At 44.9% G+C, this 23,303-nt stretch overlaps 1 protein-coding gene across 1 annotated transcript in view; it reads left to right on the forward strand.

Annotated features, from left to right (window-relative positions):
* The window catches only part of frem1b (Fras1 related extracellular matrix 1b), a gene marked incomplete at its 5' end in the record, with an annotated part of 30,288 nt that extends 7,451 nt beyond the window's left edge, over window positions 1-22,837 (forward strand). The window contains 26 exons of the mRNA XM_083671076.1: window positions 160-356; window positions 1,093-1,183; window positions 1,627-1,794; window positions 2,080-2,288; window positions 2,716-2,809; window positions 3,162-3,414; window positions 3,875-4,069; window positions 6,408-6,593; window positions 6,768-6,964; window positions 7,232-7,457; window positions 9,594-9,738; window positions 11,985-12,126; window positions 12,272-12,467; window positions 13,664-13,928; window positions 16,914-17,331; window positions 18,734-18,935; window positions 19,046-19,190; window positions 19,431-19,560; window positions 19,801-19,873; window positions 20,122-20,271; window positions 20,556-20,842; window positions 21,059-21,106; window positions 21,388-21,591; window positions 21,797-21,915; window positions 22,237-22,322; window positions 22,416-22,837. Of these exons, the coding sequence (XP_083527202.1) occupies window positions 160-356; window positions 1,093-1,183; window positions 1,627-1,794; window positions 2,080-2,288; window positions 2,716-2,809; window positions 3,162-3,414; window positions 3,875-4,069; window positions 6,408-6,593; window positions 6,768-6,964; window positions 7,232-7,457; window positions 9,594-9,738; window positions 11,985-12,126; window positions 12,272-12,467; window positions 13,664-13,928; window positions 16,914-17,331; window positions 18,734-18,935; window positions 19,046-19,190; window positions 19,431-19,560; window positions 19,801-19,873; window positions 20,122-20,271; window positions 20,556-20,842; window positions 21,059-21,106; window positions 21,388-21,591; window positions 21,797-21,915; window positions 22,237-22,322; window positions 22,416-22,627 (4,638 nt within the window). The 3' untranslated portion in view covers window positions 22,628-22,837. The remainder of the gene's footprint in view (window positions 1-159; window positions 357-1,092; window positions 1,184-1,626; window positions 1,795-2,079; window positions 2,289-2,715; window positions 2,810-3,161; window positions 3,415-3,874; window positions 4,070-6,407; window positions 6,594-6,767; window positions 6,965-7,231; window positions 7,458-9,593; window positions 9,739-11,984; window positions 12,127-12,271; window positions 12,468-13,663; window positions 13,929-16,913; window positions 17,332-18,733; window positions 18,936-19,045; window positions 19,191-19,430; window positions 19,561-19,800; window positions 19,874-20,121; window positions 20,272-20,555; window positions 20,843-21,058; window positions 21,107-21,387; window positions 21,592-21,796; window positions 21,916-22,236; window positions 22,323-22,415) is intronic.
* Between the last annotated feature and the right edge of the window lie 466 nt (window positions 22,838-23,303).

Genomic DNA, 23,303 nt, shown 5'->3' on the forward strand with positions numbered 1-23,303 from the left:
GAAAAATGTTGCCAAAAAAATTATTTCAATAACCAGCATTGGATTCTACGTTTAATACTTCTTTGCAGCACCTTTAAAATACTACCTGTGCTCAATTGTGCTACTCTCTGTATGCTATTGTGGTACTCTCATTGCGCTATTCTCTGAACCCCCTCGTAGACTGTGGTGGTTCACGTGTTCCCAGTGAAAGACCAGCTCCCAGTGGAGGTGTTGGGCAGCATTCGCTCAGTCACGGTCAGAGAGACAGAAGTGGTCTACCTCACCCAGGGCCACCTCCATTTCAGGGACACAGAGAACCCTGATACTGACCTCTCCTTCTTCATCACACAACCCTGCTTCAGCCCCACACGCACTGGGTGATGAAACATTTTAATGACAATAATGATTATATGATTATATTCTATATTCTATATTCAAAGCTTATTATTGTTTGGTGAAATTGTCATTACACGCAGTCAGCTATCAGTATGTAAAATGTAAGAGAAGATCCAGCTTCTATGACTGCCCCTCGCTCTGCAATCACTCTCTCAACAATCTTTGCACTCCCGGTCCATCCAGCCTATCAGGCCAGCTTAGCAAGCCAGTTCTCTGGTGCAGTGGAGCTGAAAACTGGAATGAAATGCAGCACTCATGTGCATGATTGACAGGGGGTTGGGACAACTCCTCACTTGATTGGCTGGAATGGTAGGATGCTCAGAGATTTTTGAGAGAGTGGTTGCAGAGCGAGGGAGATCATATAAGCTGGATCTTCTCTCATTTTACATACTGATAGCTGGCATGTAATGACAATTACACCAAACTATAATAAAAATAATCTTTGTGGAATGTTGCCTACTGCAGCTTTAATATTATGTATATAGTATGGTCTATCATTTACTATAAATAAGACCCTGACTTATAGTTACGAATTGTATATGGTATGGTCTTCTCTTTCTATAAGTAGGGCCTTACTCTGAGCCCCACCTCAAACATCTACGATGAGTTATTCCTGGTCTGGTCACATTGTCAGGAACTAGTCAGGGCCCTACTGTATAACAACCACACTGCTACTGTACCATGTGTAGTCATGGAATAATATGCTCCTCATTGCAGGCTACCTGATGCAGGGCGGCTGTTCTACACTGACACAACCAACTCAATGAAGAAGGACCCCATGGTCCCTGTGTTAAAGTCTTTCACTCAGGTATCAGACATACAAGCAGTTCACATATTCATCTCATTACTCTGTGATTAATTAGGCATCATATCAAGACAATCAGTTTTAAACATAACACTAAAGGGACTGTGTACTGTTGTTGTTTTTATTTGGAGCCTCATGAAATATATAATCTCCTGCCAATGTCCAGGTTATATATACAATACCAGGTTATAAAAGATTTAACTGGTATATTTTGTGCTATTACATAAATACCTTTATCGGTTTATGCTACATTTGTATGGATGTGATATACAGTGCCTTGCAAGAGTATTCATCCCCCCACCTGAAATTAATTTGTGTTGCACTGCTATGCATTTATCATGATTACATTATGTTATCTTACAGTGTACTTACAGTGTACTTACAGTGTACTTACAGTATACTGGGCATTACTAGACCTTAAGGAAGGCACTTGTCATTTTCCCTAGCATGCAGTGAACCACATGAAGGTTGGCTACATGCCACCCATAGAGGACATCGGCCCAGAGCCAGTCTTTGTCCAGTTTGTCTTCTCAGTGGGTGACCACCATGGTGGCACTATCAGTGGCCTGGTCTTCAACATCACCGTCACCCCCGTGGACAATCAGGCTCCAGAGGTGACGTCATGCATGTCATTTAAGTGAATAGTGATCTTAATGATACAATAACATTTCTCCAAGCTTGGTATTAGCAACATAAAACTACATTTCAGACCAGACATTAAAGACTTTAAGATGACCTAAACTGACCCAAACTAATCCTAGCCTGTCACCAGTACTGTATTGGTTGGAGATCAATTGAAATTCAGTTAATTAAATGAAACCTGCCCACTTCATTTCATCCCCTTCATTTCTTGAATTGAAACGTAATTAAGCCCGGCCCTACTTTCTTTCCCTCCTTAGGTGTTCACCAACTTGCTGAGGGTAGAGGAGGGAGGCGGGGCGTTCGTGACGGAGGAGCACCTGTTGGTGCGGGATGGGGACAGTGTGGAGGAGGGCCTTAAGGTGGGGGTGCAGAGAGAACCTTTCCACGGGAGGCTGGAGCTGCAGGGACACCAGCTCCAACAAGGGGACACCTTCACCCTCCAGGACCTCAGAGGGCTAAGGCTCAGGTAGGAGGATACACTGTAGACACTTTGTCTTGATGAGGACATAGTGTAGTCAGTGGGAGTCTGTTTTGGCACACACTAGGGAAAATAATATTGGGATATGATTAAATCAGTTGTACATTTGATTAGCAAATCCCTCATGGAGGCAGCTGTGCTGTGGTGCAAGTCAAACATCCTTGTGAAACCAAAGTGAAGAAAGCCCCTTTCTGCTGTTTGAATCCCAGCCTTGGTGAGGGGATTCCCAGGAGAGAGTCTGGATGAGGACATGCTATGGAGGAAGGGAAAGTTTATGAGAACGCACCAAAGAAAGAGTGTTTCTGAGGACAGACAGTACAGGAGTGTGAAATAGTAGGATGTAAGTGAAGTGCACTACAGGTGGACCAGTACTGTAGTGCAATAGGTTTAAGCATCTCTCCACCCGTCTTTGTAGGTACATCCATGATGACTCAGAGACAGTGGAGGACAGTGTTGGTCTCATAGTATCTGATGGAGTCAGCTCTGCTGATGTAGTCTTACCAGTACAGGTGAGTGGACCGAAACCTGCCATGATGATGTCAGCTCAAGCTGACAATGTTGAATGGGGTAAAAGATAAAAATATAATGATGATTATGTACATTGACATTAATATTAACATAACAATACATTTTATTTTGAGTGCAATCAACATGCATTATGTCCGATGTTTATCTAACACACACTGCACACTGCATGTTACTTAATGTGGTTTCACTTCCCTCTTACTTTGTACAGTTAAAGTGAAATTCACTTGAGGATAAAATGCTCCAGGTGCGTTTGCGATGCCTGACATTATGTTGTGACGTTTCAAGCCAAAGGCAAAATTCTATATTTTGGCCACCTTTTCTCCCTCTGCTCAGATCCTACCAGTGAACGACGAACCGCCCCAACTAGGACCAGGGCTACGTGGTGGTTTCACCTGTGAGGAGGGGGGGCGGGTGCAGGTCACAGCTGAGTACCTGTTTGCCACAGATGCAGACAGTGACGATGCCAGGCTGACATACATGTTGGCCAGGACCCCCAGCCGAGGAGAGTTGCAGAGAGGGGGGGTCACAGTGGACAAGTTCTCCCAACAGGATGTCCTCCAGGGTCTGATCTACTACATACACACAGGTGAGGAGTAAAAGGGTCCTACTAACCTCACAGAATTGACATGTCAATAAACGTGGCTGATCTAAAGCATTGGTCGAAGGTGGAGGTGAATGATTGAATTAATGCATGAATGAATTAATGATTTGTTTATTTACATGTCAATGCATATGCGCATATGCGTCCCATCCCTAACGTGGTTATTTTTGACACAATGTACCATCAATATTACAATACAATAATAACATTACAATAATACATCTTCAAGTAAAATATTGACAGATCTGACAAGATTATTTTATCTTTCACTGTGTTCCTAAAGAACATTTCTCCATGTGAGACATTCAGTTTAAACTTTGCTAACCGCCATTGTCTCATGTACTGTCTTGTCCTCCCATCCTTCTCCCATCTATGAAATGCTTAGAAAAAAACAAAACACTGACAATAAGTGATACTCCTAACTACCTACCGCTTTGACCTATAGGAGGAGAGATTGGACCCAACCCTGTGTCCGACTCGGTCACCCTCATCGTGTCAGATGGAGAGGCGGGGTCAACAGAAAACTGCTGCCATGGCGATGACCTGCCCCCGCCCGTCCCTTTACATGGAACACTTCCAGTGTATGATCTCAACGTGACGGTGCTTCCTGTCAATGACAAGACACCAACAGTAATCATGGGTAAACTACAGCTTGGCTTCTGTGTCAGGAGGGGGAAATACAAGAGTTGGTGCACACTTCAGTGAGAAGGGCAGGGAATAGGACCACAGCCCTGGTCTCCCTTAGTCAGTGCTCCTCTATGTAGGGGGGGGAATGTGTGGATGGAACAAGCTGTTACAAGATTCCTCATCATCTCAGTTCCATTGTTCGGATTTTGGCTGATGTGTAATGGTTTTCTATAATGTGTTTATGACAATCCCCTTAATGTCTGAGAACATGCACCCAGACTAGGGAAGTAATTTTCTTCCTGCCCTCTGTGGGGCATTCTGTGGCAGGTGGTGAGAGACATCACTGTAGCAGAATCACTTAATCAGTCTCGCACACACACTCTGCACTGGGAGTGGCAGCAGGGCAAGCATTGTGTCTTTACGCGCACGGGCACACACACACACACACACACAGACACGCACGCACACATGTGCATGCACACACCCACACGCGCACGCGGACACACACACACACACACACACACACACACACACACACACATACACACACACACAAATTCCTGGAGAGGGAGGGGGAATGCTCAGCTGAGCCAAGAAGAGGGATTGGTCTGTAAATCTCTGCATGTGAAAGGCAACTTTGCAGTTATCAATAGGGAACAGTGACCATTGGGAGAGAATGAGAAGGCTAAGGATAGCAACTAGGGAGGGGATGTAGGGGTGTGTGTGTGTGTGTGTGTGTGTGTGTGTGTGTGTGTGTGTGTGTGTGTGTGTGTGTGTGTGTGTGTGTGTGTGTGTGTGTGTGTGTGTGTGTGTGTGTGTGCGTGAGTGCGTGCGTGTGTGTGTGTCTGTTTGTGTACGTGTGTGCATGCATGAGTTTGTGTTTGATTTTGCACATATATTTAAAAGAAAATATATATATCTGTGTGTGTGCCTGCGTGTGTGCGTGCATGTGTGTGTGTTTGTGTGTGTGTGTGTTGGTGAGGGTAAACTGTAAGTGAAATCCATTGCTGGTGTGTAGACAGTATTTTGTAATGTTGTTGTGTGCAGAGGGCACACACACAGCTGGTTGGGATTACTGCCTACTGAGGAAGGGAGGAGAACTAGTGTTAGCCAACAGACACCACGCCATGCAGACACCCACGAGAGCCACCGGACAATGAGGGTCTCAGCAAACAAAAGACAAAAAGCGCATCCCTCATTCACAAAAGAAAAAGACACGTTTAGGCCTCCCTTATACCCTGCTCGCTGCTGGGATTAGCCATCCCTGCCCCATCACAAGCATGATCTTCTAATTCGCTAATCCCAGGCAGGAAGAAATAGGGGGTGTTTCACCACTACTGTACAGCAGCCCACCAAAACGGGAGTAGTTAGTGAGGGAAATGTAGTCGTCTAATTAATTTGCATTGAATAAAGGCACAAGGCGGGCGTAAGAGCATTAACCAAGCAAAACCAGAGGAATCCGGCTTTGCCTCTTTTCTTGTTTATGGGGGGATGGATGAATGGTTTTATCACCTATATCCCAGACTGCTAGTTATTAACTTACACCCCCAATCCCACCCCCCCCCCCACACACACACACACACCCCCCACCCCCGCCCCCGAAACCCCCGCCAGTGCCGGGTCTCTATTCATTATTTATCAGTGCTGTAAATGGGCACAGATGCCAGTGAGCATGGGCATGATGGCTTTATCAGCACCCAGGTGGCAGCGGGCTGGCCAAGAACCAAAAGAGGAAAGGAGGGAGAGAGAGAGTGTGAGAGAGGAGGGGGGAGGAAGGGAGGTGGAGAGTGGAGAGTGGAGATTGGATGGATTGACAGAGGTTTAGACTAGCGTTGGATGGGTGGGTGCATGGGTGCCTGGATGGACGGATGGACGGACGGATGGATGGATGGATGGACGGATGGATGGATGGATGGATGGATGGACGGATGGATGGATGGATTATGGAAAAATAAGTGAAAAAGGTGAACAGTACAAATGGGGTATGTGAAACAACCTTGTCCCAGTGTACTTGCATACATGTGCACACACACACACACACACACACACACACACACACACACACACACACACACACACACACATACCAACATGCACATGTACTTATATACATACACAGATACATTTATCCATGCACACAGGCACACAAATACACTCCCATGCATATCGATAATAAGCTATGCATTACAATGGAACTGATCATCCAAATATTGAATTAAAGGCTGCCACACTTCAGAAAATGAGTTTGTAAGACCTTGAGCAGTATATCTTAATTTTTCAAGTTTAAGAAGCATCAATACTTATTTGACCCTGTTGGGTATTCTGTCATGCTCTGTGTCTGTCCCTGGCAGGTGACATGTTTGTGGTGGACGAGGGCTCCTCAGCCTGTCTGTGTGGGGGAGTGCTGGGGGCCTTGGACCCTGACAGCACCCCAGACGATCTGCTCTTCCTCCTGGAGACAACTCCGCAGCGTGGCTTCCTGGAGAACACGCTGCCCTCGCCCGGTGCCGAGAAGAGCAACGCAGGGCTGAGAGTGGGTCAGTGGGGCCTTGTGTCTGCATGGTGTGATGATAGGCTTAGGTTTTGTATGCAAACTCCATAAACTCACAGACCGTTATTTGACTAAAAGGTAGCATGATGCATTATCTAGGAGGTGCTGTCCACTCTTCTCTCATTCTCTGACCACCACCTGCTGTTCTCTCTGGTCCCAGTCTCCTTCAGCCTCCTCCACCTCAGTGCAGGCTACATCAACTACGTCCAGGCCGACCACCAGGGAGTGGAGCCCACCGTGGACCAGTTTTTGGTCAGCGTGAGTGATGGAGTGCACAAGTCCAACCCCGTCCCCTTCTATGTTATCATCAACCCCACCAATGATGAGACCCCATCCTTGCTGCTCAGCAACTTCTCTGTGAGTTTATTCTCTGGCCTTTCCGAGTCTTTAGGTCTGTTCCGATTCTTTGAAGATGCATCCTGCGCCCCTTGCTTACACCTGCTTAAACCGTTTTTGATTGGTGATGACTTAATTTTCAAAATATTTGTAATATATGTAATATCCCTCTCTCATGTATTCTTCACTATCTTTTTGCCCTGCCCCCCCCCCCCACCTTCTCTCTCTCTCTCTCTCTCTCTCTCTCTCTCTCTCTCTCTCTCTCTCTCTCTCTGTCTCTACTCCCAGGTGATAGAGGGAGGTATAAAGGACCTGAACCCTGTCATTTTTAATGCCTTTGACCTGGATGCCCCTGCGGACATTTTGACCTTCACAGTGTTGACCCCTCCAGCCCACGGGAGCCTGCTGAACAGCATCTATGGGGGGGAGATGAGTCGCTACAAGGACATGGGCGCTAAACTCCTCCAGCAGAGCCTGCTTGTGCACTCCTTCACCATGCAGGATCTGAGAAAAGGTGAGTGAGTAATAAGTGCTGTACTCCAAACCCCTAGCCTTTTGAGTTGTCAGGATGAACCAATCAGACCTGATCTTATCAGTTTCCGAAGAGATGCAGTCGCATGCAAACCACAGTTACTCAACATCAAAGTGAGACAGTTCCTTTGTCTGTATAAGTTTACAATGGCCATTTGGGGGAAGGGATTGAAAGAAGGGGGGCAGACTTGGTTTGTCCGCCTTCAGAAATGTCTGATCTACAAGAGTGCCTATGGGTTAGGGGCTAGAGGTAGTAGTAGACCCTTACTGTATGAGATACTCATTGATCATAATTAAGCCTGGAGTTGCATGTTTTCTTGCACTGGAGACAAAAATGTAGGACTATAGCCATTAGGATCCACAACCAACCATCAGAGAAGAACTTATGTACAATATGTATGTTTTGAGATCGTCAGAGAGCATTGATTTTGCAGCAAATGTTTGACTCAGTTATTTTAGAATTAACAATTATTTCTACCATAACCTCCATAGCTCAGCTTTTGAATTTCCGTGATTATTTGTCAGTCAAGGATTATTTGTAGCTCTAGGAAGTTAGATACATTGTAACGTCTCTTATAATTCACTGTGCATTAAATGAGTCATAATTCATGTGAATATCACAGGTTAGCACTATACAGAAAGACCTTCTCCCAAATGATTGCTGTGAGGAATCGCCAGCATGCTTTTAAAAAAAACACAAAAATAATTTAGAAATAAAAAAATCTGTTGGTGCCAGTTGAACTACTTATCAATCTGGCCTGGTCTTACAGTCAATACTTGAATGTTGTCAAGGTATACCAAAAGGATTGTGTTTCTTTTTAAACTAATAGCTCAGGTATTGACATTATTGGTGCCATTTTCCATTGAAATCCCCCATTTAGATTTTCACAAGAAATACAACAGCCTTACGCTTTGTGAAATAAGGAATATTAATACATGTAAAGGTCCAGTAAACCTAAACATCTTCATGCCTTTGACCTGGATGCCCCTGCGGACATTTTGACCTTCGCAGTGTTGACCCCTCCAGCCCACGGGAGCCTGCTATCCAAATTAGATTCATCATGCTTCTGCAGTCCACACACAAAAGCCCTTTTAATTTTTTACACCATTACAACAATGTGACAGCCTAGCAGCTGATGTCATATGCTTCTGTACGTCCTCACATGTTTTTATGAAGTATTAGGAAATCTTTTTCCAGTGTGTCTCCTGTTAGTCTTTGTTCTTTTATGGATACAAGGTTGTTGTTTATGGATGGGGGTACTTACAGGCATAGGGTCCCATTACAAGGCCAGCCTGCCCTGTACTACTCCGCCAACCCCAACCCCACCCCCCGCCTAGGCTGTGCTTTCCAGAGGTCTGCCGTTTGTTGTCGTCGCCGGGGTCTAACCCCTTGCTGAACAGATGTTGGAGACAGAGGTCGCAGAGCGCCCGTGGTGCTGCTGCCTCCCCTGCAAAAAGTCCTTCCAACTGCTCTCTCTCTCTCTCTCTCTCCCCCTCTCCCTGTCTCTTGGTGCGCAATTACCTCTCAGCCACTGTGCACTGAGTGTTCAGTGACTGTACATCTCATGCGTACACGCACGCACGCACGCACGCACGCACGCACGCACGCACGCACACACACAGCTCTCCTTGTTAGCCTGCTCAGCAGACCCATGGAAACATCGGTGAACATGGCATTAGCTCAGTTGGATGGGTGTAAAAGCTGTTTGGCAAAAAAAAGACCATGGTGGTGATTGTCTCCGTGGATAACCTTTGCCCTTGCTTCCTGTGTGTGATGTGTTGTAGCAGCATGGTCATACCGTGCATATGGTGACATCTGATGGTCATGTTCATACTGCTTTGCCAGACTTAGGAACCAGACATAGGAACATAAATAGCAGTGAATTGGTTCTGAAAAGCTAATCTCTATAATTAAAGGGAGAATGTGAAATATTTGCATCAGTTTATTTGGATTAAATTTGCTATGTTTTTCAACTTTAATTTCAGTGTTACAGTAGGTACACAGCACTTTATTTAACTTTATAGCATGACGGAATGCATACGAAAACACCCCTGAAAAACCTGCCCTCCTGTTCATCCACTCTCCCTGACTCTTCCCCTCCTGCCCCCCTATCCGCAGGAATGAAGATCATGTACATGCACGATGACACGGAAACCCTCAAGGACACTTTCGCCATGCAGCTGACAGATGGCGTGCACACAGTCCAGGGGACAGCGTGGGTCCGTGTCTTACCAGTCAATGATGAAAAACCCCGGCTGCTAAAGTAAGGACGCCCTGGGACAAACTGGGAGCCAAGGAGGCGGACAGAGGGGAGGGGAGGGGAGGGAAAGATGGGGGCGTGAGGGAAGCAGAGGGGGATGAGGGGGGTGAAGGTGGGAGAGAGAGAGGGAATAGAGAGGATTGTGAGTGGGACAGAACATGCACATGTGGCGGGCACAGGAGGAAATCTGTGTCCCCCTTGAATGAGTGACTGGGAATTAAGTTACATCCTTGACTAGGTCTTTGTGCTGTCGCGGCCAGCCGCCACTCCTGCCTTTTCTCCTTAGATCAGGAGTTTTTTTGAGTCAGTGCGTTGGCAGAGGGTGTGCTTGTGCTGTAAAGGCCATGAAGGCAGAAATAATGTGGCTTTTTGGCAGATGCCTGCTTCCTTGTTTGCGGTGTCCTGGTGGATCGCTGTGACAGGTCCGCTCCTACTCGCCTTTTGTTCCATGTGAGGCAGGGGGGCAGTTTGGTTCTGGTGTTTCTTTGATCTACTTATCTAGGGCTCATCTGAGCACGCAGACTAGGTTAGGCTAGGCATTGGTGCCTCTGTGGCCCCTCAGTGTTTGTCTCTCTCTGCTGGTGATGCTGGTAGTGTCTCGCTGTATGGCCCTCAGTATGGCTCTTGGTGTCTCTCTGTGCCTGTCACCCTTAAAGGCACGATCCATAACTGCAAAACCTGAGACAATTGTGAGTTGTAGAAATGTTCATTTATGATACTACTTTTTTAAATTTTTCAGATTTGGTTAATCATTTAGAGTACAGCATTTTAATATAAAATCATATAATGTCCAAATAAAGTACTCACGTTTAGTATTTCATCAACAATCCTTTGCATGCAATAACTGCCTGAAGTCCGCGACCCATTGACAGCACCAAATGCTGGGTATATTCTCTGGTGATGCTCTGCCGGGCCTGTACTGCAGCCATATTCAGTTGTTGTTTGTTTTGAGGTCTTTTTGCCTAAAATATTATCACCAGGAAATGAAATGCATGTTCAATTGGATTTAAATCTGAAGATTAGCTTGGCCAGTGAAGACCTTTCCGCTTTTTGGCCCTGAAAAACTCTCTAGTTGCTATGGCAGTATGTTTGGGGTCATTGTGTTACTGTATGATGAATCGTCCTCTTGCAGTCACTCTGCAACACTCTTTAGGCTTTTTTTTTTTTTTTTTAGGCTTCTTAGGCTTTTTAGCTACTTTTTAGCAAACTGTAACCTGACCATCCTTTTTGAGGATAACTAGTGGTTTGAATCTTGCAGTGAAGCTTCTGTAGTTCTGTTGGTAGCCTCTGACACATTCACGCTTACCTCCTGGAGAGTGTTTCTGATCTGTGGGACAGTTGTTTTTGGTGTTTTCTTAATTATGGTGAGCATAACTGCACTGTAGAAGTCTTCCTTGGCCTACCAGCCCGTTTGCTTTTCTGATATTTCAGCCTAATAATGGCTTCCTTGACTGTCATTGACAGCTTTTTGGTCCTCATGTTGACAGACACCAATAGCAGACTCCAAAGGCAAATGCAAAGCCTAGAATCAATACTAGACATTGACATCTCTCTTATGCCTGCACAAATGATGTGACAGAACACACCTGACTAACCAGAAACACCAGTCAAGCCAATTTTCCAATACTGTTGGTGCCCTGAAATAGGGGATTATGTATTAAAAGGGTTGTAATTTCTAAATGCTGAAACCAATCTGAAAAAAGAAAACATTGAATTAAAGCGGAGAATCTATACTTTAACCTCACAGTGATTTTATAGCCCTAACCCTAACATACCTCTAGGGCTCAATGCCCTCTCAATGCTCTGCTACAATGTAATTACACATGTTGTTTCCCTATTAAGGGGATATTCTCTGATGTAAATTGATATGCAAAGACAAATATCTGAATTGTTAAAATCAGAAAATACTAAATATTCAGTTTCCCATTTATTGCCAATGACTTTTGATTCTAAGACGAAGTAAATGTTACATAGAGTCCCTTACAGATATCTCTGTCTATCTCTTAGCCCTCAGTGCCATTTACAAATGTATCTCTCTCTCTCTCTCTCTCTCTCTCTCTCTCTCTCTTTCTCTCTCCTCTTTGTCTGTCTCTGTGGTCTTTAGTCTGTCTATCTCTTAACCCTCAGTGCCATAATCTCAGTGTAGCTCTCCTTCAATGGCCTATGGTGTAGTATCGCTGTCTCTGTCACTCTGTCTCTCTCTTCTCCTCACCATGTCCTCTATACCTCCCCTCCATGACTCCTCTCAGGAATGCAGGGGTGGAGGTGGACTCTATGGCCAAGAGGGTCATCTCCAGTGTGGTGTTGGAGGCAGTGGATCTGGACACCCCTCACAATGAGCTCTGCTACATCCTCACAGCAGGGCCCAGGTTTGGAAAGCTGCAGCTGAAGGTTAGTGTGACACCTACGAATGCATTTCAATTAAACTGTTTCATCATTTAAATTGTGTGTGTGTGTGTGTGTGTGTGTGTGTGTGTGTGTGTGTGTGTGTGTGTGTGTGTGTGTGTGTGTGTGTGTGTGTGTGTCCTCTCCACAGACAGAAGCTGGCTGGTCAGATCTGGGGCCAGGTCAGAATTTCACCCAGGAGGATGTTGAGATGAACCATTTATGGTATGCCCACACCACAAGCAGTGGGTTCAAAGGTCACGACAGTTTCCGCTTCTTCCTCAGTGACGTGGACAATGAGTCCCCTCCTCAGAGCTTCTTCATCTCAGTACGCACTGTCCAGAGGGGTGAGGACAACTGCACCACAACGCCACATACAGTAGGAATCTAATCATGTATATCAACATAATGCACTAGATAACCACTTAAAGTATAACCACAGAATTGTATTACCTAAAATACGCTGGTAAAACAACCAGACCAGGTGCAGTATGCTGCACTGTGGCCTCCTCAGTGATACGTGTTTGCCTGTTGTCTGGGAGGATAGAGCAGAGCTCAAGCAGAGCTGAAAACAACTATTCATTCTATTCTCCTTCTAAAAGTAATGTGAAGCTACTGTATATTCAGTTGCTGAATAATCAAATAACCTGTTCCTGTACAAGAATTCTGTCAACTGCAACACTGTAGACTGACAATGTTTAGGACAAAAAAAAAAAACTCAAAACCCCACCACGCCTCCGTGCCCACCTGGGTGACCACGGCTGCCATTTTGTAACCTGCACGCAACAGTGGCTGCGAAAGCCCCTGCGTCAGTGCTGTGCATGTATAATTGAGTAGCTCTGCCTCTCCCTGTAGCCAGCTTTGCCAGTTGGGTAAGCATGGCGAGTGAGGCGAAGGGAGGGCAGGGCGAGCAGCAGCGGTGGCCCTCTTGGCTCACTACCCTCTGATCCTGGAGGAGTGGAGGTGAGAAACGCTCAGGTGCTCCGGCGCTCAGGAAGAGCGCACACCTCCGGCGCACACCTCGGACGGTGAATAATTTAAGGATCAGGCAGGGAACAGCTGTAGAGCCGCGTTACGTCCCTCCCCCGTTCCCTAGTCGTCATTCCCTTGTTCCCCCATTCATAGTGTAAACAAACATATTTCTTAAGGTTGTTATTCCTCTTTTGCTCTTTTTGGTTGAATTTGGACTTTTGTCTCAGATTTTCCCCTATTTCCCCTCTAAATAGCAATGCTAGTTGGCAAACTACGACTCCAACTGCTAATGTAGCTGGACTGCTTGTACAGTTCATAGTCAGCTTGAAAGTCAAGGCACTATCAGCAAGGGACAACTCCCTGCAATTTCACTGCACATAGACATACCACATGACAAAACTACGACAAGTCATTAGCACTGTCTACGCCATACTGTAACTTCAATTTGTCTTTCTAGTTGGAATAATTATAGTGCTTGATTCCTACTCATTCCTCCATGAAACTAATCTACAGAATTGCATATTAATTGAAATACATTTGACCTTTTTGCACCTCTCTCATTGGTTTTTAGGTGACATCATGCTTGTCACTAAGCCTGTATCTCTGATGGAGGGCGAGAGGGTCATCCTGACCACAGACATCCTGCTGGCCTCTGACGGAGCGGCTAGACCGGAGGAGCTGATGTACACCATGTCCATCCCTCCTAAACACGGACACGTCCACGCCATCAAGAATCCCGGGGTGCCTCTGCTCACCTTCACCCAGCTGGACGTGGCTGCCCAGCGCGTATGTTACACCCACGACAACAGCCACACAGCCCAGATGGACTACTTCAGGTCAGATTGCCATGTTGATATACACGACATAATCATCAAATAGTAAAAAAGGAATAATTATAATGTATATAAATGGAATAATTATAATGTAACATTATGTGATTATCATGTGACTATTTGTACAATCATTTCATATTGTGGTAGAAGATGCTACTGTAACACTTTAGATGATGTTTCAGTATAATGAGTAAGTGTGGCACTGAAATAAGCAAGGGATGTCAATGTTTTGTATATAATAACTATTATTTCTGTTTCAAATGTAAAGGTTTATTGTCCATTCAAATTGAAATTCATATTTCTCTTTCATATTCATATTTTTTTTAATTTAACCTTTATTTATTCAGGGAGACACACTGAGACCAAAGTATCTTTTGCAGCGCCCTGTTTACAATACAAATATGATATAAAACAACACATAAAAAAATACAACACAATAAAATACAAAATACACACATTAATTAATCAAAACAAGAGCATGTCTCTGTGAGCTGATTCCTAACTAAAGACTTTAAACCAGTGTGTGACAATAAAAAGTAGCATGCTGTGAGAGCATGTCTGATCATCACGAGGTCATCATAAAAGCAATGTTGTGAAGTAAAATGGTAGTTTTAAAAAAACTGCTTTATCTACAAATAAAATCCAATGATAAGCCCTTCTCAAAGTCAAAGATTCCCGACCCACAGACTAATACAAAAGAACAGAGGTGCGGAAACTACCCCTAGAAATGAACCGCAGAGCAGAGTGATAAACAAAGTCTAGTGGTTTGAGAACTGTCTTTCAACAACCACTATCACAAAAACTCCTCACAAAAACACACAAATCACTTGGCATCAAGTGGTCGTATCTAAAAAAAACAGTATTCAATGTCATGAATTGGTCTGTTGATATAATTGCATCTTCTAAAAGGGACATCACACTTCCCAAAAAGTATCACACACATTTGGACTGCGAATATGGGAAAAGAGAAGAGAGCGAGATTGAAAAAAGAGAAAAGTGTCAAGAGATGAGAGCCTTTTTCCTGCTACAGTATGTTTATGTGCTTTTCCAGCCAATTTGGCAGTGAGGCTTGCTAGATGGAGAAGGCGTATGGCTGACCTGTCCTCTCCTCTCTCCTCTCCGTCCCTCGTGTGTCTGAGGGCTGGGTTTGTCACCCAGAGCCCTGGCTGGTTTCACCTCAGGGTCAGCTGGGAGCCAGCAGCCATTCTGCAGCCAAGCCAGCCAGGGAGGAGGCAAGAGGAGAGGGGGAGCAATTTAGCGGGCGCGCACATCGCCTGTGCAGTCAGAGAGAAGACATGATAGCGGGCCAGCATTGGGTGGCACAGTATGAGGCCCAGTTCTCGCCAATGACTATTTCTGTAGTGACACATGCAGGGAGCAATGGAACGAGCAGTCTGCATCAGAGAGAGGAGCAAGAAGACAAAATAGCTGACCACATCCTTAGTTTTAAAGCGTTCAGAATTTTGAGTAGGCATGTCTCTAGTAGAGTACAAGTACAGTATCCCCAGTCAATTAGAATTGGCCATAGTGCTATCAGAGGCAGCTATGTAGTTAACCAGCTTCATGAGTTAACAGTAACGGTAGTATAGAATAAGAAAATAAAACACTGAAGAATAGATGACGGGTCAAACATAAGATATTTCATGATTAATAATGATTGATAATGCTTTGCTAATCCCTGTGTGACAGACTATCAATCATATCGGATCCTAGATTCCATTAAGAATACCCAAAATGCTATTTTCACCATGCCCTCAAGTTAAGATAAGATTCCCAACAAAGGACAAGGTGTGAGATACATTACAATCACAAAGGAATGGCGAGGGTGCGATTTCTTCAGACCCATTACAATCGCAAAGGAATTGACAACATTGGTGAGGGTGCGACTTCTTCAGGATGTCCGCCAGGCTCATTCAACTGTAAATAGTTATACACATTGAAATCAAGGCTGGCGCCACCAAAATCCATTTAACAGTAACAGAGCCTGTATGTTCAAAGTGGAGGGTGGTGGGGGTGCTGGCAGATTGCTGTGACTGAGGCGTTCTCTCAGATGGGGCCACACCTGAGCTTACACCTGTATGTCAATGCTGAGACCTGGCTCAGGCACCAGGCAGAAGGTGTTTTCAATGCACAGGTTCTCTCTCTCTCTCTCTGTCTCTCTCTGTCTCTCTCTCTGTCTGTATGTTGCCGTGACAGCGGATGATGAATGGGCATTATTAGGAGAATAATAACAGAGGTTGGCATCGGTTGCCATGACGGCCAGAGTGGAGTGTACAGACTGGGATCCCTGGGCACAATTACCCAGCAAATATGGGGCGGTGGTGCCAGATGTTACACTGGTTTGGCTGAGAGAGGCGGACCTGCAAATGTGTGTGTGTGTGTGTGTGTGTGTGTGTGTGTGTGTGTGTGTGTGTGTGTGTGGTGGCGGCCGGTGTGTTGTTTGTCGTGGGTGGTGGAGCCTGGGGCAGTTATCAGCTGCAGGGCTACAGAGCTGTGTGTGTTAGTGGCAGATTGACTTGGCAGCAGGTTGAACAAAATCTGTACACGCACACATGCACACACGTGCACACACATACACACACATACACACACACACACACACACACACACACACACACACACACACACACTCCCCTTTATCCCCTCTTTTGAGGTCCAGTGCATTGTCACTGTACCATGTGGTCAGGCCACATGGTACAGTGACAATGGTTGTGGACAGGCCAGTGAACACACACTAAGACTCACCAAGCCTGCTAATGGGAAAGAGGCCCTTAAGAGTGATTTATTGCCAGTTAGATTGGATTTATTATTTCTCATGGGAGAAAAATGTGATGAATTTAGTGATTTCTCAATCAAATGCAAGAGTTTTGATATTTTTGAAGCACAACTCTGTTACTCCTACCAGGATCACTTGGTCAGGAAAAATACTGCTTACTTACACAAATAATATGCTTTTCACGAATTTCAACTGCTCACATTTCTCCACAGCTTTGTCATCACCAATGTAGACACCTCCCGAAGTGGCTCCCTGCACTTCACTATAGAACACAGAGATCGAATCCCGCCTTCCCTCAACCGCAATACCGACTTCCAACTGACAGAGGGCAGTGTGCAGACCATCACACCAGAGCACCTGGAGCTCACTGACCCTGACACTGCTGTAGGGAACCTGACCTACACCCTCACTCAGCTTCCCCTGTACGGCAAGCTTCTCTTGAGGGGATACCCGCTTTCGCCTCCACTATTCACCCAGACTGACGTCAATAACCTGGACCTGGCTTACCAGCATCAACCAGGCAGCCCGGCTGAGATTGACAGGTTTTGCTTCCTGCCCTCGGATGGCACCAACAAGGGTTACCTGGAGTATGGACAGCTCAAGGAGGAACCCGTGGTCTTCACCATACAGGTGGGTCACACTGGACTATACATTCTAAATACAGCCTTGATATAGGAAAAAATGGTCATTTAAAGTTAGGGAACAGGATAGTTACCAAAGATAGGTGGAAATAGTGTGTTTTTATTGCCGTCTCTTATTGCCCTCTGAGATTAAGAGGCTCAAACGCTTATCAAATTCTATGGCGGAACACTGTGTAAACATAGATTTGACTTAGTTTATAAGTCAATACATGTCATAGTTCCTATCAGATGCTCACATTCTTACAAGCACTAAAAGTGAGCTAACCATGCACTTAAGGTCAGAAACAGTACCCTGTAGACAGACTTAACTTTGAAAAAGGAACTTTATTCTCAAGTGTTCAGCCTACTACTGTAATTACTACTTACTGTATATTTCACTTACTGCATTATATATAATAATTCTATTTCCTCATGGTAAAGATGAGAAAGATGAGAGCGTTAACCCACGTCTCGCATGGCATGCTAACCTGCTAGTCTGGTGGGCCGATGGGCCCGGTGGACAGGCTGCTGTGCCTCGTGCCGCCCCTCTCCTGTAGCCCAACACACACTCCAATATTCTAGAGCGCGAGCAGTCAGCCAGGCGGCTAACATGTTGGCCAGTATAGCCTGCCTGAGCCTCCAAGAGTGTGTGTGCGTGTGTGTGTGTGCGTTTGTGGGGGCGGGGGGATGTTTTATTTGAGTTTATATGTGTGTGTGTGTGTGTGTGTGAGTGTGTGTGTGTGTGTGTATATACTGGGGAGGGGTAGGTGAGGCAGTGTGGCCAGGAAATGTTCTCTCAGCGAGCCCTGCGGGACTCCTCTCTCTATCATTTAGCTTGAATCGTGATGTGTTGCTGTGTGCCAAATGACAGGGCCTTGCTCCTCTCAATGGTTAACCTCTGTCCCCCACCTGACTGCGCCGTGCTTTCATAAGCATCATAAATAATATCTAAAACAGAGCTCACAAGGGGGGACTTTGGGGAGCGCGGTTCAGGTGCAGTTAGTGTACGACAAAAAGCAGCTATATTTCAGAACGGAGTGGCGATGGACTGAGGTGGTATGGATCATAGAACAAGAAGGGACATGTAGTATTACTAAGGAGAGATGTGGTCTTAAGAGTTTTACAATCTATTCTTCAATCATACTCCGAAATATGCATTGATATTTTTGTAATTCATTGGCATGTTCTCTCTTAGTTGCCAGTAACACAAACCATTCTCTAGCAGTCGTCATGACACATAATGATAGCTCCATCTATTGGCGATTTTGTGTAATTACACAACTGTCAGTGACCTGCTCTGGTCCTGGAGAGCTACAGGAGTGCAAACTTTAGTTCCAGCCCAGTACTAACACATTGCATTTCAGCAATTAACCAATGAAAAACAAACAAACAAACAAACTGTATACCCATAGTTGGAGCAGGTTGACAAGAACCCCCCCAACCTGGTAACCAAGCGGACCCCCAGCACAGTGATGAACCTCCAGGGGGCCAGGCAAGGCATCTACATCACCTCTCGTCACCTCCAGGCCTCTGACCACGACAGCCCAGCCCAGGAGTTGGAGTTCATCATCACAAGGCCACCGCACTTCGGCTACCTGGAAAATGCCCTCACAGGTACACCTGGTTAAAGCTAGCTGGTTCAGAGTAGCACATCATTGTACACCAGAGTAATTGTAACGTGGTCAATAGGATTGTTGAAATAGCTCTCTCTGTTTTTGTCCTAGGGGCGTACATCAAAGGACGTTTCACCCAGAGGGATTTGGACCAGCGTGCCGTGCTCTATGTCATCCCCACAGACATGGAGGTAACAGGGGACAGCCTTGAGTTCCGGGTCACTGACCCTGCTGGAAATACCATGCTGCCTGAAATGTACGTTTATGCAACGACTGTTTATGAAATAAACTGCCTTTGCATACGCTATCTGTATGGGAAGCATACCTGGAATATATTAATGGTGACCCCTTCCTCCCAGTCCTCTGAATCAATGCACATACTGTATGTAGACTTCCATTAAATAAGCACATTTCTTTAGAATATTAAGTAAACAAGTCCAGATGGAAACCATACAAAAGAGATCTTAACCACTCTCAACTCACCTGTTCCTTGCAGACTGGAGCTAGCGTGGTCTCGTGTGGAGCTGTCCGCTACGTGTTACCGGGTGTGTGAGAATGCAGCAACACTGCAGGTGCAACTCCAACGCAGTGGGAAAAGCATTGACCCTGCCTACATAGCTATCCAGGTACCAATCCAGAAAAAAACAAGTTTGCGATAAGCCACTGTAGGGCTGAAGTTAGTATGAACATTACACTCAGTCGTATAAAAATACGGTCAATTTAAATTAGGTTTTTTTCCCTTTTGTCTTTTCCCTTTTTTTCTTTTGTTGACTTTCACATAAAGGTAGTTCTATAATAATCTAACTTATAAAATAATTTGAATTATTCAATGTCAAAGATTCTTAAACCCCTATTCTCTGTTGTAGGTGATAGAGGGTACGGCCAAAGTCGGGAAAGATTTCACTCACAGCACAGCTAGCCTGATCCAGTTCGACCCAGGTCTGAGATTGGCAACTGTCACTTTTTATTTCCTTTCCAGAATCAACAAAAAGGTTGATTGACATGTGCCCTTTATAAACCCATTTGGGTTTCTCACCTCACACACGGACATACAGTACTGTATCACTTAACCTGTCTTTTTCCCATATTTATTCCCATATTTCCTAAACAAACTACACGTAACTACATATCTTCTGAATGTGTGTGTGTGTGTGTGTGTGTGTGTGTGTGTGTGTACTGCGATTCAGGGGTCAATGTGAAAACATGGAACATTTACCTTAATGACGATGGACTGGAGGAGAACCACGAGACATTCACTGTGGTTCTGAAAGCACCCAAGAACACTGTTCTGGGTCAGAGGAACTCAACCAGTGTGGAGATTGTGGATCCCAGAGGAGGTACATTAAGAAAGACACAGTCAATATTCTGTAGGCAAAGGAAAATATTTGGATTCCATGCATAATATGTTAACTAATATGTTAATGCATAATTTTGTCAACAATTTTTGTGACATAACCCACCAAAAACTTTTTTACTGTTCCCTCACAAATAAAGCAATGTTTCTGCCTGTAACCCAATTTTTGGTGGAGATCCGCTGGGTCGCAGTGTTAGACTGGGATGGGTCCAACAACATTTTATGTATTACCACATTTGAGAAACACACTTCCATCTCTTGCACCAGGGAGATGTGACCCCGATGACCTCAAGGTGGAGGAGGACGAGAGACTAGCCCCCCCACCTCCTCCCCGTGTCCCCCCACCCCACTCCCCCCAGCCAGAAGAGGATCATGTCACTGACATCCAGACAGACCTGCTGTGGGAGAGCCAGTCTCCTCCACCCAGGGGGGACGTGCCTCACCGGAGGGCCTACCTGGACTTCAGTGAGGGCAAGCCCCAGGACCAGGCTGCCAACAGCCACCAGACCTCAAGGCTACTACATGTGCTGGGCAGCAGCAGCAATGGCCCCCGGGTGAGCCACAGATATTCAGAGAAGGACTTGTTGTAATGGGTTATTGTCATGAATATAATTACTATGGGCTTGTTGAAGTATCTTTCACCTCTTTCCTGTCTTTTGGAGAGAACAGGTGGTATGATCAACATGTAAAGTGTGAGTCACACCATAATTTAGAGAACTTGATTAAAGAGATCACTCTAGATGCTGTATTTCTCTCTTCTGGGATCCTAGGCTCATCAATCAGGGGTCAAGAGGAAGAGTGAAGAGAAAGTCTGGACAGTAAGTATTTTCTATAGAAACCTCCTAATTCTTTCAAAGGAGAGAGACATTCTAAAAACTAGACCTGGGTCGAAATAGTATTTAAATGAAATACTTTTCTTGAGGTTTGGTTTATTTTGCTTTCCTGGCGCAATGGAACCAAAATGCAAATGCTAAGCAACTTGAATAAACTGCACCTAAAGTATTTCAAAGTATTTCAAATACTATTCCAACCCAGGTTTGCTAGATACAGTTTCAGTTTATGACAGTGTATCACATCTTTTTTACTGTGCACACTATAGGTTCATGGACTGATCCCGCTGAGGCTGGAGGAGGAGAAGCCTGTGAGCCCTGAGCCGGTGCCCCAGGTGCACACTGACCTCCAATTGACCCCTATCTGGAGCTGGTCTGGCCAGGGGCAGGTCCTCCACGAGGTCAGGGTAGGGGATGCCCCACAGGGGGACTCTCCTTCACCCAAGTCCCATCGAGCTGGACGACAGCGCAAGGTAAGAACTCCGGAGTGTAGTTTTACGGAATACACAATTCAACTATGAGAACTTTGCATTCCCTGAGAGAAGTCAAGAGTTATGGTAACAGAAGTGACAATATCATGTTTGCCACATACTGGCTAATGTAATCTCTCTCCCTCGATCTTTCTCACACTCACTTTTTTTCACTCATACTCTCTCTATCCCTTCCTCCATGTTTCAGGCTGGGAAGTCAGTTAGCAGTTCCTGCCCCACCGGTTGGACCCACTACAGGAGGCACTGCTACATCCTGAGCCCTGGCATTGCCAGCTGGAGCAGTGCTCAGCGGGCATGCACACTACTGTAAGGATACACACAGAACACTAACAAATTGTTTTCTTCCCTTTATTTAACACAGTGACTGTTTGTGGCACTTATTCTTATAGAAGGTCTGAAATGTGTTGACTGTGACGTATAGTTAATTCACATACTTTAGACAAATGTACTCTGGATCAGTACACTGATTGGTCCGGTTGTAATCTATGTTTTCCAAGGCCCTGTTTATTTGCTGAAGGTGAAGTGAAAAATAATGTGATCTATAGTGCAATCCAGCTGGTTCTATCCAGCTAGAACATGTTCCAACTAGCCTTAAATCGAACTAATGCTTTTTTTTTTTTTTGTTAGGGTTGATTGCCACCTAACAAGCGTCCACTCCAAAAAAGACATGACATGGTTATGGAAATTAGCTGGGAAGAAGCCATTTTGGATTGGTATGGGATTCATTGTTAGTCTTTGCACATTTTCCATGAGTCAATACAGAGTTATCTTTTATTGCTATATGTGATTCGTGTGTTTGTTCAAAGGACTGTCTGGAAGCCCGGGACATTGGTCATGGACAGATGGTCGATCATTCTCGTTCTCCAGACTTAAGAAGAACAGAACCCAAGAACACCAGCCTGATGGTGCTATTTCCACCTGTGTGTTAGCCCAGAACCCAAAAACATGGACGCCCATGAACTGCACCACAGAATCAGAACACAGATATATCTGTTTAGCGCCGGCACAGACTCACTGAGGAGAAGAATCAGGTGGATGCCCACAAGCAAAGGCCAATACTATTGCAAAATACCCTTTTGAACTTATTTTATGGATGTTGGATGTTAAGTTGCCATTTCCTACACAAACCTTAAAAGGTTTTGGTGCATGAACCAATTGGGCTTGGTTGATATTATACTTACAGTTATTGCCTTGAAGCTGCTCTGTATAATTTTTCATAATAAAATGAATCACCTCAAATGTGTTTTCACCATTACTTCTTTGCAATATACAGTAAGATTAACCTGTAACTTTGAACTTCCCACCACCAACAACCCCCACTGCATTGTAACCAAGTAATTTAAATTGTTCCAGAAAGTTTCAATTGCTCCCTAGTAATTTTTTAGTAAATATAGTCTATACAAATAAGTCATTACGACATCTAAACTACGAGAAATTTCTGATACACTATCCGTTGCATAGACATCATGGGTATATTTTTCTCAGAGGGCTTCCATTGGTAATACATAAGGAAAAGTGCATCATCTTGACAGCGGCTGGAGATAGTTTCAAGATGCCCTTTTCCTGAAGTATTACAGACGGAGGCACTCTGAGAAAAAGATCCACATGCTACATCTATGCAACGTATAAAGAGATCAGTCTCGTAGTTTAGATTTTATACTAATTTAGATTCTATACTATTCTATACAAATACA

The sequence above is a fragment of the Argentina silus genome (genome assembly GCF_951799395.1).
Source record: "Argentina silus genome assembly, chromosome: 6".
Classification (NCBI taxonomy): Eukaryota; Metazoa; Chordata; class Actinopteri; order Argentiniformes; family Argentinidae; genus Argentina; species Argentina silus.